Raw genomic sequence first — 17,112 nt, forward strand, 5'->3', positions numbered from 1 at the left:
AACATAAAGATTCTGAACCTTGTCCCCTATATACAATTAAATTGAAATTTCTACCTCTGATCGTCAAAGCCCTATCATCTGCAAAAAGTGATTTACCCAACCCAGTACCTATCTCAGAGAAAAGATCATTAATCATAATATTAAACAATTAAGGGCTACAAATACTGCCTTGTGGGGTCCCATTCCCTATCTCATAGAAACTCGAATATACCTTATCTACCCTTACCTGCATAAACCCTAACCTAATGATGGGGCAAATTACAAGGACCAGTTAACCTACCTGGTACACTTTTTACATGGGAGGACCTGATAATCATGGGTTTCACCTTCGAGCCTTGACTTCTGGGGTGGTACAGAACATTTCGTAACACAGAGCAATAAAAGAACGCAGAAGAAAGAGTCAGAGGAAGTGTAGTGCAGGTAGCTTTTCTCTGGTATTGACAAAGGGTCTTTGACATGAAACAAAACCCTGTTTCTGCCTCCACAGATGCTGCCTGACCTGCTGAGGATCCCCAGTATCTTTTTACTTTGACTTTGGATATTGGTCAAGAAGCTGAACTTGCTATGTTGGCACAAGAGATTCTGCAGATGCTGGAAACCTACAGCAACACACACAGAATGCTGGAGCAACTCAACAGGTCAGGCAATGTGTACGGAGAGGAATAAACAATCCTTTTGGGCTGAGACCCTTCATCAGGACTGGGAAAAAGGGGGTAGAAGTCAGAAAAAGGTGGAGGGAGGGGGAGGAATACTACAGGGAGGTGATGGACATGGGTGAGAGAAGGGGAGCAAGGGAAGGTGCGGGGGGCAAGGGAAGGGAAGGGGCCTCCCTTTGCCCAGGATGAGGCTTTCCTTTCCAGGATATCAGAGATGTCCTCCTTCTTCAAAGAACGGGGGTTCCCTCCCTCCACCATTGATGCTACCCTCACCCACATCTCCTCCATTTTCTGAACATCTGCACTCAGTGCATCTTCCCACCACCTTAACATTGATAGTTGCCTTTGCCTTACCTACCAGCCTATGAACCTCCACATCCTATGAGCATCACCCTCCACAATGTCTGCCATCTCCAAAGGATGGATTAGCTTTATTTCCATCCCCAGCCAACATAGCATTACCTCCCCTGCCCCACTTTCTGCAGGGAATCACTCCCTCTGTGATCCCCTTGTCCATTCTATACCCCACCCCCCACGGACTAATCTCCCTCCCAGCACTTATTTCTGCTAGCAACCCAAGTGCTACACCTGCCCATTCACCATCCCCCTCACCTCCACTCTAGGCCACAACCAGTCCTTCCAGGCGAGGCAACACTTAATCTGCAAATCTGCTGCGGTCATCTATTGTGTCCAGTGCCTCCTCTACACTTGTGAGACCCATCGTAAATTGGAGTACTGCTTCGTCGAGCATCTCCGCTCTGTCCAAAGTGGAAATTCCTGGGGTCCAGATATTAATTCTGATTCTCATTCCGACACGTCAATCCATGGCCTCCTCTTGTACCACGACCAGGGCACCCTCAGGATGGAGGAGCAACACCTTATATTCCACCTGGTTAGCCTCCAACCTGATGGCATGAATATCAACTACTCTTTCTGGTAAAAACAAATCCCTCCCTGCCCCTTCCTCTTCTATTCCCCACTCTGGCTATCACCTGCCTATCACATCCCCTCCCTTTCCTTTCCCACCCTCCCCTCCCCTTCCCATCTGATTCCTTCCTCCCGAGCCCTTTATCTTTCCCACCCTCCTGGCTTCACCTATTTCCTTCCCCTTCTCCCTACTTTTTTATTCTGCCTTCTGCCCCTGTCTCTCTACTTCTGAAGAAAGGTCAACTCTATATTCTCATCCGTAAAAGCTGCCCGACCTGCAGAGCTCCTCCAGCAAGCGTGGGCGTAACCATGGCAACGTTTCTGATTGATGGGAGGGCGTGATCCCTGAAGCGGAGCTGTTGCTGATTGGCAGGGCTGGGAGAGTAATGGGCGGGGCACGCAGGTGATGGACAGGTTCGGGAAAAAGTTTTTTTCCGTTGAGGCCGGTCAGCTGGTCACGCGACGGACGAGACGCCAAGAGCTTGCAAAGGCGGGATGTGATTGGTGGGAGTGCCGAAGGAGCGGAGTCACAGCGGAGCCAATCCAAACAAGGCATTGTGGAACCGCCGCCGATCCTGTGGGCGGGAAAGCCGAAGTGAGAGGTCGGTCTCGCCTCGCCGCCCTGCGGCTTGCGGTACGGCTCAGCCGGCGGGAAGGGTCGTGTGAGGAAAAAACCGGGAGAAAGACGGGAACGTGTCGGGAATTGGACCAGGAGAAGGAGGGGAAAATAACGGAGTAGGGGGTGGGAACGCTTGAATAAAGAGGGAAATCTGGGCCAGGGGAGGATATCGGGATGGGGTGCGGGATGTGGACACTGGGATAAGGAGGGAAAACAGGGAGTGGGTGGATAGAGACACAGAAATGGTAAGGAAAACCGGGAGAGGGACTACTAGGTTAGAGATATGGAATACTAGGATAGGGAAAACTGAGTGTGATGGAATACCAGGGATGGAAAGGGAATACTGGGATAGAGAGAGCAGATACTGGTACAGTATATGGAGAGAGAAACCCTAGGAATGCGATCCCCTAAGATAAGGAAGAAATAACCCATTTTAGTGGGTGGGAAAACATGTAATTGGGGAGAAGGAACGTGTGTATAATTAAAATATTATTAAGATAGGCTCATTGCAAAATAGGTGGTTGATGGTCAGGATCTTTTTTTTCCCCCAGTCTTGATGAAGAGTCACTGCCCAAAATCTCAGCTGTTTACTCTTCCGTACATGCTGCCTGACCAGTTGAGTTCCTCCAGGATTTTGTATGTATTGGTTGATGGTCAGAGTTGGTGTGCATTTCTTTGACCAAAGTGTGTGGAATCTCTATGGCTATGAAAATACCCAGGAGAGAGTGAATCCCCAGGATAAATAGAGAGGAATTGGAATTCAGAAGAAAATTAAGTCTGGGATTGAGGAAATCAGAAATAGTGACAGTGATAAAAACCAAGATCAATAAAGAGAATCGGGAATGGGCAGCGACAGAGGAAACAAAGGAGAGGAAATTTGAAATGGAGGAGAGAAATCTAGGAAAGGGAGGGAGGGTGAAAGAATTTGTGATAGAAAGAGAAGTGGAATTTGACAGGAAGAATCTGAGGTAAAGAGGAAAGTTAGGATAGAAAAGGTGGGGAAAATCCATGCTTGAGAAAGAAATGAAGGATAGATGGGATGTGAATTTGGATTAGAGAAAAGCCGTGACAAAGGGGGACCCAAAATTGGGAAAGACGATGAGAGGGAAATGTCCAGGAAAATGTTGTACAATGGAGAAACATACATTATCTATAAAAAATATTCAGTCCTGCCCCCCCCTCAGAATTTTTCATGTTTTATTGTTTTACAACATTGGAATCACAGTGGATTTGGCTTTTTTGACACTGATCAACAGAAAAGACTCATGTCAAAGTGAAAACGAAAATGAGTTTCTACAACTTGGTCTAAATTTATTACAGTTATTAAACACAAAATAATTGATTGCATGATTACTCACCCCCTTGAAGTCAGTATTTAGTGGATGCACCTTTGGCAGCAATTACAGCCTTGAGTCTGTGTGGATAGGTCTCTATCAGCTTTGCACATCTGGACATTGGCAATTTTTCCCCATTCTTAACAAAACTACTCAGGCTCTGTCAGATTGCATGAGGATTGTGAGTGAACAGCCCTTTTCAAGTCCAGCCACAAATTCTCAATTAGATTGACTCTGACTTGGCCACTCCGGGACATTAACTTTGTTGTATTTAAGCCATTTCTGTGTAGCTTTGACTGTATTGAGGTCATTGTCTTGCTGGAAAACAAACCTCCCAAGTCGCAGTTCTCTTGCAGGCTGCATCAAGTTTTCGTCCAGAATTTCCCTGTATTTTGCTGCATTCATTTTACCCTCTACCTTCACAAACCTTCCAGGACCTGCTACAGAGAAGCATCGCCGCAGCATGATGCAGCCACCACTATGCTTTATGGTAGAGATGGTGTGTTTTTGATGATGTGTGGTGTTAGCTTACACCAAACATACCATTGAGCCTGATGGCCAAAAAGATCAATTTTTGTGTCATCAGACCACATAACCCTCTTCCAGCTGATTTCAGGGTCTCTCACTTGCCTTCTAACAAACTCTAGCCAAGATTTCATGTGGGTTTTTTTCAACAATGACTTTCGTTTTTGCAACACTCCCATTAAGCTGCAACCGGTGAAGCACCCAGCCAGCAGTTGTATGCCCAGTCTCTCCCATCTCAGCCACAGAAACTTGTAATTTCTCCAGAGTCATCATAGGTCTCCTGGTGGCCTCTCTCACTAGTTTTTTCCCTGAATGTTTACTACATTTCTGCCATGCATTTCCCTGAGAACATCTGCTCCCAAGTTCCTGCATAATAGCATCATATTTGCCCTACCCCAATTAAATATTTTCCCAAATTGTCTGCTCCTATCCCCCTCCAGCACTATGGTGAAGGAGACAGAGTTGTGATCGTTACCTCCAAAATGCTGTCCCACAGAGAGATCTGACACATGACCAGGTTCATTTCCCAATACTAGATCAAGTACAGCCTCTCTTCTAGTTGGCTTATCTACATATTGCGTCAGTAGACCTTCCTGAACACACCTAATAAACTCCACCCCATCTAAACCCCTTGCTCAAGTGAATAGCCAGAGGCTTTTTCCTAGGGCTGAAATGGCTAACACAAGAGGGCATAGTTTTAAGGTACTTGGAAGTAGGTACAGATGGATGTCGGGGGTAAGTTTTTCACACAGTGATGGGTGCGTGGAATGCACTGTTGGTGACGATGGTGGAGGTAGATCAAAAGGGTCCCTTAAGAGACTTGGATAGGTACACGGAGCTTAGAAAAATAGAGGGGTCTGTGGTAGGGTAATTCTAGAGTAGGTTACATGTTTGGCACAACATTGTGGGCTGAAGGGCCTGTAAAATGCTGTAGATTTCTATGTTCTATGTCCTCTTCTTGCACAGTCATTCAGTTTTTGAGGACAGCCTGCTCTAGGCAGATTTACAGCTGTGCCATATTCTTTCAATTTCTTGATGATTGAACTGTACTTTAAGGGCTATTTAGTGACTTGGAAATTTTCTCGTATCCATCTCCTGAATTGTGGTTTTCAATAACTTTTTCGAGGTGTTGCTTGGAGTGTTCTTTTCTTTTTTCCACAGTTTTCTGTCCTCTCCAATTAGATTTCCCCCTTCTCCAGCCCTGTATCTCTTTCTCCAATCAACTTCCCAGCTCCTTACTTCACCCTCCTGGTTTCCCCTATCATCTCCAGCATTTTGTGGTGTTGCAGTGAAATGTACAATTTGGTTGAGTGGTGTCACAGCAATAACCTTGCACTAAAGGTCAGCAAGACCAAAGAGCTGATTGTGGGCTTCATAAAGGGTAAGCTGAGGGAACACAAATCAATCCTCAACATCATCATCATCAGGTGCCATGCCCAGTTTGAGCTTTGACTGCCATGGCCCACACACTCCTGTTTCGGGTCAAGTGCCTGTGACTAGTGGTGTGCCACAGGGATCAGTGCTGGGTCCATTGTTATTTGTCATCTATATCAATGATCTGGATGATAATGTGGTAAATTGGATCAGCAAGTTTGCTGGTGATACAAAGATTGGAGGTGTAGTAGACAGTGAGGAAGGTTTTCAGAGCCTGCAGAGGGACTTGGACCAGCTGGAAAAATGGGCTGAAAAATGGCAGATGGAGTTTAATACAGACAAGTGTGAGGTATTGCACGTTGGAAGGACAAACCAAGGTAGAACATACAGGGTTAATGGTAAGGCAGTGAGGAGTGCAGTGGAACAGAGGGATCTGGGAATACAGATACAAAATTCCCTAAAAGTGTCGTCACAGGTAGATAGGGTCGTAAAGAGAGCTTTTGGTACAGTGGCCTTTATTAATCGAAGTATTGAGTATAAGAGCTGGAATGTTATGATGAGGTTGTATAAGGCATTGGTGAGGCCGAATCTGGAGTATTGTGTTCAGTTTTGGTCACCAAATTACAGGAAGGATATAAATAAGGTTGAAAGAGTGCAGAGAAGGTTTACAAGGATGTTGCCGGGACTTGAGAAACTCAGTTACAGAGAAAGGTTGAATAGGTTAGGACTTTATTCCCTGGAGCGTAGAAGAATGAGGGGAGATTTGATAGAGGTATATAAAATTATGATGGGTATAGATAGAGTGAATGCAAGCAGGCTTTTTCCACTGAGGCAAGGGGAGAAAAAAACCAGAGGACATGGGTTAAGGGTGAGGGGGGAAAAGTTTAAAGGGAACATTAGTGGGGGCTTCTTCAGACAGAGAGTGGTGGGAGTATGGAATGAGCTGCCAGACGAGGTGGTAAATGCGGGTTCTTTTTTAACATTAAGAATAAATTGGACAGATACATGGATGGGAGGTGTATGGAGGGATATGGTCCGTGTGCAGGTCAGTGGGACTAGGCAGAAAATGGTTCGGCCAGCCAAGAAGGGCCAAAGGGCCTGTTTCTGTGCTGTAGTTTCTATGGTTCTATGGTAAGTGGATCAATTCATTGGTATTCACTTCCAGTTCTCTGGCTGCTGTCTCCATCATCATTTGTCTTTGTCTTCCTCTTGCTTTCTTCCCTTCAATCTTTCCCATAATTACCGTGCATTTTAACTCCTCTTTCCTAATCACATGTCCAATGAAGTTACGTTGCCTTTTCATGATCTCATACATTACTTCTCTTTTTGTGTTTGCTCTGTTCATGACATCCTTGATAGATATTCGTTTCATCCATGATATTCTTTGCATCCTCCTCAAAAACCACATCTCTGCTGCTACAATTCGTTTCCTCATGTTACTAGATATTGCCTAACATTCTGAGCCATATAACATTACTGGATAAACGTAACGTTTCAGTACTCTGAGGTGGGTTGTTATGCCTAGTTTAGTATTGGTCAGTATACTCTTCATTCTCGTAAAGGTGTCTTTTGCCGTCCCTATTCTTCTGATGTCCAAGTTGCACCTGCCATCTGATGTCACCCAGCTTCCTAAGTAGCAAAAGTTCTGTACTTGTTTTATGTCTTCCCCATTTATTCTCAGCCTGCAGATAGGATTCTCCTTCTTTTTGGATATCACCATGCTGTCTGTCTTTTTGCAATTGATAGATAGACCCATTTTTGCACTTTCTTCCACAATTATATCAATTAAGTTTTGTAGTGCTTCCTCCGTACTTGCAATTAACACAGTGTCATCTGCATATCTGAAATTATTGATGTTTTCATCGCCAACTTTGATTCCCAAGGTGTCTCTTATTTCTTGTAATATTGTTTCACTGTACACATTAAATAAATCAGGGGAGAAAACACACCTTTGTCTAATGCCTCTCTTGATTTTCGTAAACTGACTCACTTCTCCATCTATTCTTAAAGCGGCAGTTTGTTTCCAGTACAGATTTCTGATTAGGCAGAGGTCTTTCGAATCCAGATCTAGAGTTTTCTGTAATATTTCAAATAACTTATTGTGCTTCACTTTATCAAATGTTTCTGTGTAGTCGATAAAACAAACAAACAAATCTTTTTGCACTTGAATAGCTCGCTCTGATAGTATCCTTAACATCAATATTGCGTTTCTTGTACCTTTGTCTTTCACAAAACCACATTGTTCTTTGCCTATTTCAGCTTTTATCTTACTTCTAGCTCTTGTCATCAAAATTCTTAGAAGTGTCTTGGTGATATGACTCATTAAACTTATAGTCCTATGTAATTCACAATTCTATTGCTCCAGCTTTCTTAGGAAGAGTGATAAATACTGATTTTTTTCATCTCTTCTGGTGTTATTCCAGTCTCATAAATGTCATTGATTAAATCAGTAAGTTTTTCAATTTCATAATCTTCAAGGGCGATAATTTGTTCTATTACTAATTCATCAGGACCTGCTGCCTTTCCCTTCTTCATCTTATTTATTGCATTATGAACTTCGGATTTTAAAATCCTTGAACCTTCAATGTTTTTCTTAATTTCTGGTTTTTCGCCTCGATTGTCTTCAAACAATTCCTGAATATACTCAGTCCATCTGTTGATAATCTCATCTTTTTCCATGATAATGGTACTGTCCTTTGCTTTCAAACATCCACCTGAAGAACAGAGGAGCTTTTTACCAGTGATATTCTTGATTTGTTGATGTAACCTTTTTGGATCAGTAATAGGGATTCTTTCTATTTGCTCACATTCCTGGTTTAACTATTCTTCTTTGGCTTTTTGACATAAGCTTTTAACTTTTTTTTTAATCTAAGGGCTTATATTCTATAGGATTTGCTTTCTTCCTTCTTTCTTCCATTAGATTTTTGATTTCATCTGCCATCCATTTATTCTTTGTGCTTTTTTCTTTTTTTGGAATCACTGACTTTGCTGATTCTACCAAGGCACCCTTTAGAGAGTTAAATTTCATTTCTACGTGATTGCTATCATCTTCAACGGATTCTATTTCTAGACTTTGAAATCTATTCCTTACTTCAATTGTAAATTTTTGTCTTAAGTTTTCTTCTTTAATTAATTGCAAGTAGTCAAAGGATTGTTCAGCTTTTTGCTTCTTTAGTGTTTTAAGTTTTACTTTTACATGATACTATTGGGTTATGGTCACTATTACAGTCAGCACCTGGATATGTTTTGCATTGAGTCACTGAGTTTCTAAATCTTTGGTTTATAGTAATAAAGTCAATTTGATTTCTAGTGTTATCACCTGGACTTTTCCAGGTCCACAAGCATCTTGGGTGGTTTTTAAAGTAGGTATTCATAATGACCTGATTATTCATCTTGCACCATTCTACCCATTTCTCACCTCTTTCATTTCTTTCCCCTAGTCCAAATTTTTCTATTGTGGCAGCTTGCCCACGCGGCAAGCGAACCGGCTGCAGCAGTCACAAGCGAATCAGCAGCCAGCAGCAACCGAGAGGGCTCTGAGTGTGGGGCAGACCTCGGCCTGGAAGCTGACGTGACTTCTGCCCCACAAGGAGCGGGGGATGCTGGGAGCGGGCACTTAAGCGCGCGCGGATTGAAACAGTAAACAGTTTGACCAGACCCTGCTCGAGTCAGTGTGTTGTTTTCACTCATTGCACATCAGCGCAACTACATTGGTGACTCCGACGGTCCAATAGCATTTGGACCCAGCATGAACGACTCGGCTCTGTAGAATGCAGTTTCCCTTAAACTGCCAACCTTCTGGATCACTCAGCCCCCGGTCTGGTTCAAAGAAGCAGAGGCCAAGTTCCAGGTCAGGCAAATTGTCTCAGATGCCACCAGGTATTACTACGTGGTGGGCGCCCTCGACCAGGAGACAGCGGTCCGTGTTATCGATTTTATGCATCAGCACCTGGCAACAGACAGGTACGAGGCACTCAAGGCCCTGTTAATCCGCATATTTGGCCTCTCCCGCCACGAACGGGCCACGCGGTTACTGTATATGGACGGCCTGGGCGACCGCGCGTCATCAACCCTGATGAGTGACATGCTAGCACTGGCAGACGGCCATAAGCCTTGCCTGCTTTTTGAACAGATCTTCTTGGAGCAAATGCCACAAGACACCTGCCTCCTGCTAGCAGATGAAGACTTCAGAGACCCGTGCAGGGTGGCTGCCTGCGTGGACGACTTTGGTGCGCCAAAAAAAATGGCGGAACCACCATTGAAATTAGCGCGGTGGCACGGCCGAAAGCCCAGCCCTCCCACACCCCAGCAGCGGATCACGTAACACCCACACCAAGGGACGGCACCACTTCTGGGTCTTGGTGTTTTTATCATCAAAGGTGGGGTTCCGGGGCCTGCCACTGCCGACGGCCATGCTCGTTCCAGGGAAACGCTGGGACCAGCCATTGCTGATGGCTACAGCAGCTGGTCTACTTTTGGGACAAGCACTCCGGGCGTAGGTTCCTGGTGGACACAGGGGCGGAAATCAGTGTCCTACCTCCCTCGAGCCACGATACCCCAACTAGAAGAACAGGACCGGAACTTACGGCAGTCAACAGCAGCACCGTCCGCACCCACGGCACAAGAGCCATCCCCTTGCAGTTCGGTTCCAGCTGCTTTACATGGACGTTTATGCTGACCGCAGTATCACAGCCATTGTTGGGTGTGGACTTCCTCTGCGCTCACTGCCTGCTCATGGATTTGAAGGAACGACGATTGGTCGATGCGAAGACGTTCCAGATTTTCTCCCTTGGCGAGGCCAGGTTACCGGCCCCGCAGCTGGACTCCGTCACTTATTCCGACAATGACAGCTGGACTCTGTCACTTCTTTCGCCAGAGTGTTGTCGGAGTTCCCATCTATCATCACGCTGCAGCTTTCCTCAACAGACCCCAAGCATGGCGTGATGCACCACATCCCCACACAGGGACCTCCCCTTCATGCCCGGGCCTGCAGGCTACCGACTGACAAACACTGCCTCGTGAAAGAGGAATTCAAGAAGATGGGGATTGTGTGACATTCCGACAGCCCGTGGGCCTCCCTACTCCATATGGTGCCCAAGTCCACGGGAGGCTGGAGACCGTGCGGCGACTATAGGAGGCTGAACGACGCCACCACGTCCAATCGCTATCCGGTACCACACATCCAGGACTTTACGGCCAACCTGCACGGGGCGCGCATCTTTTCAAAGATTGACCTTGTCCGAGGGTATCATCAGATCCCAGTCCACCCGGACGATGTACCCAAGATGGCCCTCATTACCCCCTTTGGCCTGGTTGTGTATCAGTGCGACTGCACTGTAATATTTCCATCAGCACCTTGTCCTACTTTAGCATTTAGATCTCCCATGACAATAACAATATCTTGAAATTTGTATCCATTCTTTGCTTGTTCAAGCTCTTCATAGAAGTTATCTATATCCCCATTTGCTCCATCTGTTGTTGGTGTATATACCTGTATAATTGCTAAATCAAATGGTTGTCCTCTGAATCTAACAAGGAGCACTCTTTCTGATATTGCCCAATGTCCTAAAACACTTTTTGCCATGTTTTCATCCATAAGAATTCCTACGTCATTAGTATGGGATGTTCCACAAGAATAAACTAGTGTTTTATTTCTAAACTGACATGTTCCAGCATCTATCCAATGAACTTCGCTAATTCCCATGATGTTAATCTTTAGTCTTTCCATTTCATTTATCACCTTGTCTAATCTTCCCGCTTGATATGGGGTTCTTACATTCCAAGTGGCAATAATTTTGTTTTGTGTTACTTGAATTTTATGAGCAGTAGCTTGATGATGGTCGGGGATCCCCCGCTGGCCAGAATCAACCCTACTGAGCGAAGCATCATCAGAGTTGTCTTGAAGAAAGAGTGGATCTCCCAGGGCAGTAAACTGTTTGAAGAAAGTGGATCTCTCAGGGGGTGGTAAACTGCTTGAGAAAGAGTGGATCTCAGGGTGGTAAACTGCTTGAAAAAGAGTGGATCTCTCCGTGTGGTAAACTGCTTGAAGAAAGAGTGGATCTCTCGGGGTGGTAAACTGATTGAAGAAAGTGTGGATCTCTCGGGGCAGTAAACTGCTTGAAGAAAGAGTGGTTCTCTTTAGGAGGTAAAATGCTTGAAGAAAGAGTGGATCTCGGGGTGGTAAACTGCTTGATGGAAGTGTGGATCTCAGGGTGGTAAACTGCTTGAAGAAAGTGGATCTCTCATGGGGTGGTAAACTGCTTGAAGAAAGAGTGAATCTCTCAGGGAGATAAACTGATTGAAGAAAGTATGGATCACTCGGTGGTAAAATGCTTGAAGAAAGAGTGGATCTCGGTGGTAAACTGAAGAAATTGTAGATCTCTCGGGGTGGTAAAATGCTTGAAGAAACAATGGATCTCTTAGGGTGGTAAACTGCTTGAAGAAAGAGTGGATCTCTCGGGGTGGTAAACAGCTTGTAGAAAGAGTGGATCTCTCGGGCTGGTAAACAGCTTGAAGAAAGAGTGGATCATCAGAGTGTTAAACAGCTTGAAGAAAGAGTGGATCTTGGGCTGGTAAGCAGCTTGAAGAAAGAGTGGATCGTAGGGTGGTAAAATGCTTGAAGAAAGAGTGGATCTCTCAGAGTGGTGAACTACTTGAAGAAAGAGTGGATTTCGTGGTAAAATGCTTGAAAGAGTAGATCTGTCAGGGTTGTAAACTGCTTGAAGAAAGAGTGGATCTGTCGGGGTGGTAAACTGCTTGAAGAAAGAGTGGATCTCTCGAGCTGGTACACAGCTTGAAGACAGAGTGGATCTCTCGTGGTGGTAAACTGCTTGAAGAAAGAGTGGATCTCTCGGAGTAGTAAACAGCTTGAAGAAAGAATGGATCTCTCAGGGTGGCAAACTGCTTGAAGAAAGTGTGGATCTGTCGGGGTAGGTAAAATGCTTGAAGAAAGAATAGATCTGTCAGGGTGGTAAACTGCTTGAAGAAAGAGTGGATCTCAGGCTGGTAAGCAGCTTGAAGAAAGAGTGGATCGTAGAGTGGTAAATGCTTGAAGAAAGAGTAGATCTCTTAGGGTGGTAACATGCTTAAAGAAAGAGTGGATCTCATGGTGGTAAAATGCTTGAAGAAAGAGTGGATCTCTTAGGGTGGTAACATGCTTGAAGGAAGAGTGGATCTCACGGTGGTAAAATGCTTGAAGAAAGAGTGGATCTCTTGAGGTGGTTAACAGCTTGAAGAAAGAGTGGGGGTCAGGGGGTATGGAGGGAAGGCTGGGTTCTGAGTTGGATGATCAGCCATGATCATAATAAATGGCGGTGCAGGCTCGAAGGGCCGAATGGCCTACTCCTGCACCTATTTTCTATGTTTCTATGTTTCTATGAAAGTGTGGATCTCTTGGGGCAGAAAACTGCTTGAAGAAAGTGGATCTTTCAGGGTGGTAAACTGCTTGAAACAGTGGATCTCAGGGTGGTAAACTGCTTGAAGAAAGAATAGATCTGTCAGGGTGGTAAACCGCTTGAAGAAAGAGTGGTTCTCTCAGGGTGCTAAATTGCTTGAAGAAAGAGTGATTCTCTCAGGGTGGTAAACTACTTGAAGAAAGAGTGGATTTCTCAGGGTAGTAAACGGATTGAAGAAAGAGTGTTTGTCTCGGGTGGTAAACAGCAAGAAGAAAGAGTGGATCTTTCCGGGTGGTAAACTGCATGAAGAAAGAGTGGATCTCTCGGGGTGGTAAACTGATTGAAGAAAGTGTGGATCTCTCGGGGCAGAAAACTGCTTGAAGAAAGATTGGATCTCTCGGGGTGGTAAACTGCTTGAAGAAAGTGGATCTCTCAGGGTGGTAAACTGCTTGAAACAATGGATCTCAGGGTGGTAAACTGCTTGAAGAAAGAATAGATCTGTCAGGGTGGTAAACCGCTTGAAGAAAAAGTGGATCTCTCAGGGTGGTAACATGCTTGAAGAAAGAGCGGATCTCTCGGTGGTAAAATGCCTGAAGAAAGAGTGGATCTTGGTGGTAAACTGCTTGAAGGAGTAGATCTCTCGGGGCAGTAAACTGCTTGAAGAAAGAGTGGATCTCTGGGGGTGGTAAACTGCTTGAAGAAAGAGTGGTTCTCTCAGGGTGCTAAACTGCTTGAAGAAAGAGTGATTCTCTCAGGGTGGTAAACTACTTGAAGAAAGAGTGGATTTCTCAGGGTAGTAAACGGCTTGAAGAAAGAGTGTCTCGGGTGGTAAACTGCTTGAAGAAAGAGTGGATCTCTTGGCGTGGTAAACAGCTTTGAGAAAGAGTGGATCTCACGGAGTGGTAAAGTGCTTGAAGAAAGAGTGGTTCTCTTAGGGTGCTAAACTGCTTGAAGAAAGAGTGGATCTCTCGGTGTGGTAACCTGAAGAAAGTGTGGGCCTCTCAGGGTGATAAACTGATGGAAGAAAGTGTGGATCTCTCAGGGTGGTAAATAGCGTGAAGAAAAAGTGGATCTCTGGGGGTGGTAAACTGCTTGAAGAAAGAGTGGATCTCTCAGATGTAAGCAGCTTGGAAAAAAGAGTGGATCTCACGGTGGTAAACAGTTTGAAGAAAGAGTGGATCTCACGGTGGCAAACAGCTTGAAGAAAGAGTGGATCTCTCTGGGTAGTAAACTGCTTGAAACAGTGGATCTCGGGGTAGTAAACTGCTTGAAGAAAGAGTGGATCTCTCAGGGTGGTAAACATAGTTCCCTCTACGCAGTGCGCGTGTGTGCAAACACGTTTTTCAACCAGTGCGCAAAGGAAATTAATGTGCGCACAGAAGGTTAGTTACCTAAAATAATGTAGTAGTTAATAATTATACTTATTGAAAATAATCTTTTAGTTAACTTTCTGTTAACTAATTAGTTGGTTTTTCAAATACCACAAAACACGTCACTAATTTACATCATGTCACCTATCCTGTTCCAGTTTGTCCAGCTGCATCACGGTGACAGCCATGTTTGGCGCACAGTGTTCTGTTTCAAATCCTGTAGATAGCTTACTAAGTTTTTATTGGACAAAATATTGATTCACTATGTCAAATTCAAAAGAAGCAAAGGGCGTGAAGTGCAAAAGAACTGCAAATTTGTTTAAAGTTGAATGGGTGAACAAAATAGTAGAAACTGCTACACCGAAAGCTCATGAGGTCATGAACGTTCAACTACGAGAAATATTTATGTATGATTTGGAAACTGGAGTTATCTGTTTGTATTGTCGTGATGCGAAAGTTGTTGGAGAATTTGCTAGTGGAAAGAAATGGGATGATATTTGGAAACTTGACTTTTTGAAGCATCATTTGGCAAGTAAATCGCATTTGGATGGTGTACAAAAGCTCAGGCAACAGAACCCGTCATTACCCATTACAGGAGTGCTATGCATGTTACGGTTGAGTGCAGATGAGCGAGAGCGAAAACGATCAAACCCAGAGGAAATCAAAATTGAGGTACAAGAATGGTCAACTTTTGATTTCTCTGCAATTTCAGGTTGTGACTTCACATTTGGCGATGAACAAGTTAATGCCTCATGTCTAAAATATCATGAATTTCTAGCTGAAAATATTGTAATAGACAGTTTAATGATTTCAAATGTTCCGTGCAAGAAAAAATTAAATCCAAACTGATTTCAAACTTTGCTCAAATGGTGGCATTTGTACTTCAAAATGAACAGTTTTGCGACCTTGCACAGTTGATGGACATTGGGGGAACTTTTCTTGCGTCTAGTACGGACTGTGAGCGAGGTTTTAGCCTAATGAATCAACTCAAAAACAAGCTGAGAAACCATTAAGGTGAATGTCATTTGGATATGTTAATGAGAATCAAAAGCTATCAATGGGATGGAAGTTCTATTAGTCGAAATAGTTTACAAAGGATGGGTAAATGCCAAAGACAGGAGAGAGAAAAAAATAACTGACTTAAATATGATAAAAATTAAGTATCTCCAACCTGATGGCATGAACATTGACTTCTCCAACTTCCATTAATGCCCCTTCTCCCCTTTGTATCCCATCCCTTATCTATCTATCTATCTATCTATCTATTTATCATTAATTTTTTTCTTTTCCCTTTTTTATCTCTCTTTTTTCTCCCTCTGTCCCCCTCACTATAACTTGTTGCCCATCCTCTGGGCTTCCCCCCACCTTTTCTTTCTCCCTAGGCCTCCTGTCCCATGATCCTCTCATATCCCTTTTGTCAATCACCTGTCCAGCTCTTAGCTCCATCCCTCCCCCTACTGTCTTCTATAATTTCGGATCTCCCCCTCCCCCTCCCACTTTCAAATCTCTTACTATCTCTTCTTTCAGTTAGTCTTGATGAAGGGTCTTGGCCTGAAACGTCAGCTGTACCTCTTCCTATAGATGCTACCTGGCCTGCTGTGTTCACCAGCATTTTTTGTGTGTGTGACTTAAGTTTTATGTCAAATATTTTGTAAACCTACATAGACTGTCCCATGTGTGCATTCAGTGCGCACATACTTTTGTCACAGAAAAAAAAATTTGTACAACATAAGATTTTTGTGCACACTGACTCCTAAAAATTAGAGGGAACATTGGTGGTAAACTGCTTGAAGAAAGAGTGGATCTCGGAGTGGTAAATTGCTTGAAGAAAGAGTGGATCTCTCAGGGTGGTAAACTGCTTGAAGAAAGAGTGGATCTCAGGGTGGTAAACTGCTTGAAGAAAGTGGATCTCGGGGTGGTAAACTGCTTGAAGAAAGAGTGGATCTCTACATGGCAAACTGAAGGAAGAGTGAATATCTTGGGGTGGCAAACTGAAGACAGTGAATCTCAAAATGTTTGAAGAAAGAGTGGATTTACAGAGATGAAAGGGAAGATAAAATAGACTACCCTCAAAATTGTTAGAAAATATACAATCCCCCTGCGTAATGTGCAAAGGAAATCTAGAATGTGGGGTACTATATCTTGACTAAGATAATTGAGCGGAGAAATTGAAAAACATTCTTAGGAAATATTGCTGTCAAAGCATACATCTGAGTTAAGTTGTGGAGATATTGTTAAACATTTAAAAACAAAATCAGAAATACGGGTACACTGGTTCATACTATTTCAGATTCAGGATGTTAATGTATTTAAAAGAAATATTAAGATATTTGATAAGACTAAGTAATATTTTTGTTAACACTAAATTTAGCAGCAAAATGGAGGAGAAGATGAAGAAGATAACACATACATCAAATCTGGACAAATTTGTTGAAGACTATGGGCTTTTGGAACAGGTATGCAGAATGTGCCCGTGAGTAGCTTAGCAATAGGGTGTACTAATGGTGACTAAGACGATCAACGTTTCTCCCCATTGTGCAGGTTAGATAAAAAAAAATTGAACTTCAAAACCTTTAGCAATACATGTGTAATTGGATATAGATAAACACAATGGACTTGATGGGGTTTTAAAATGTGCGAGTCTAAAGCATTTTTGGCAAAAATGGTGTTGCCAGTTTCGCAGTCAAAACTGGACATCTACTGATCATCTGAACAGTGAGTAAAAGACTATTGTGGAATGGATGGGTCAGGTCATAGGTCACAGGCAACACCTCTGCAAGTTGTGCAGTACCAGACTCAACATGAATGAAATAAAATCAATGCTTTCAAATGACAAAGTGTGTGAATGCAGGGGTGGAAGTTGGTTTTATTATCACTGGCATGTATCATACAATTTGTTAACTTAGCAGAAGC

General features: G+C 43.7%; 1 protein-coding gene across 1 annotated transcript in view; it reads left to right on the forward strand.

The window, feature by feature from the left end:
- The first annotated feature begins 2,103 nt into the window (after window positions 1-2,103).
- LOC134346397 (coiled-coil domain-containing protein 152-like) overlaps window positions 2,104-17,112 on the forward strand; it is a 110,880-nt gene continuing 95,871 nt past the window's right edge. Inside the window, exons 1-2 of the mRNA XM_063047755.1 lie at window positions 2,104-2,185; window positions 16,571-16,655. Of these exons, the coding sequence (XP_062903825.1) occupies window positions 16,578-16,655 (78 nt within the window). The 5' untranslated portion in view covers window positions 2,104-2,185; window positions 16,571-16,577. The remainder of the gene's footprint in view (window positions 2,186-16,570; window positions 16,656-17,112) is intronic.

The sequence above is a fragment of the Mobula hypostoma genome, chromosome 5, assembly GCF_963921235.1.
Source record: "Mobula hypostoma chromosome 5, sMobHyp1.1, whole genome shotgun sequence".
NCBI classification, from domain to species: domain Eukaryota; kingdom Metazoa; phylum Chordata; class Chondrichthyes; order Myliobatiformes; family Myliobatidae; genus Mobula; species Mobula hypostoma.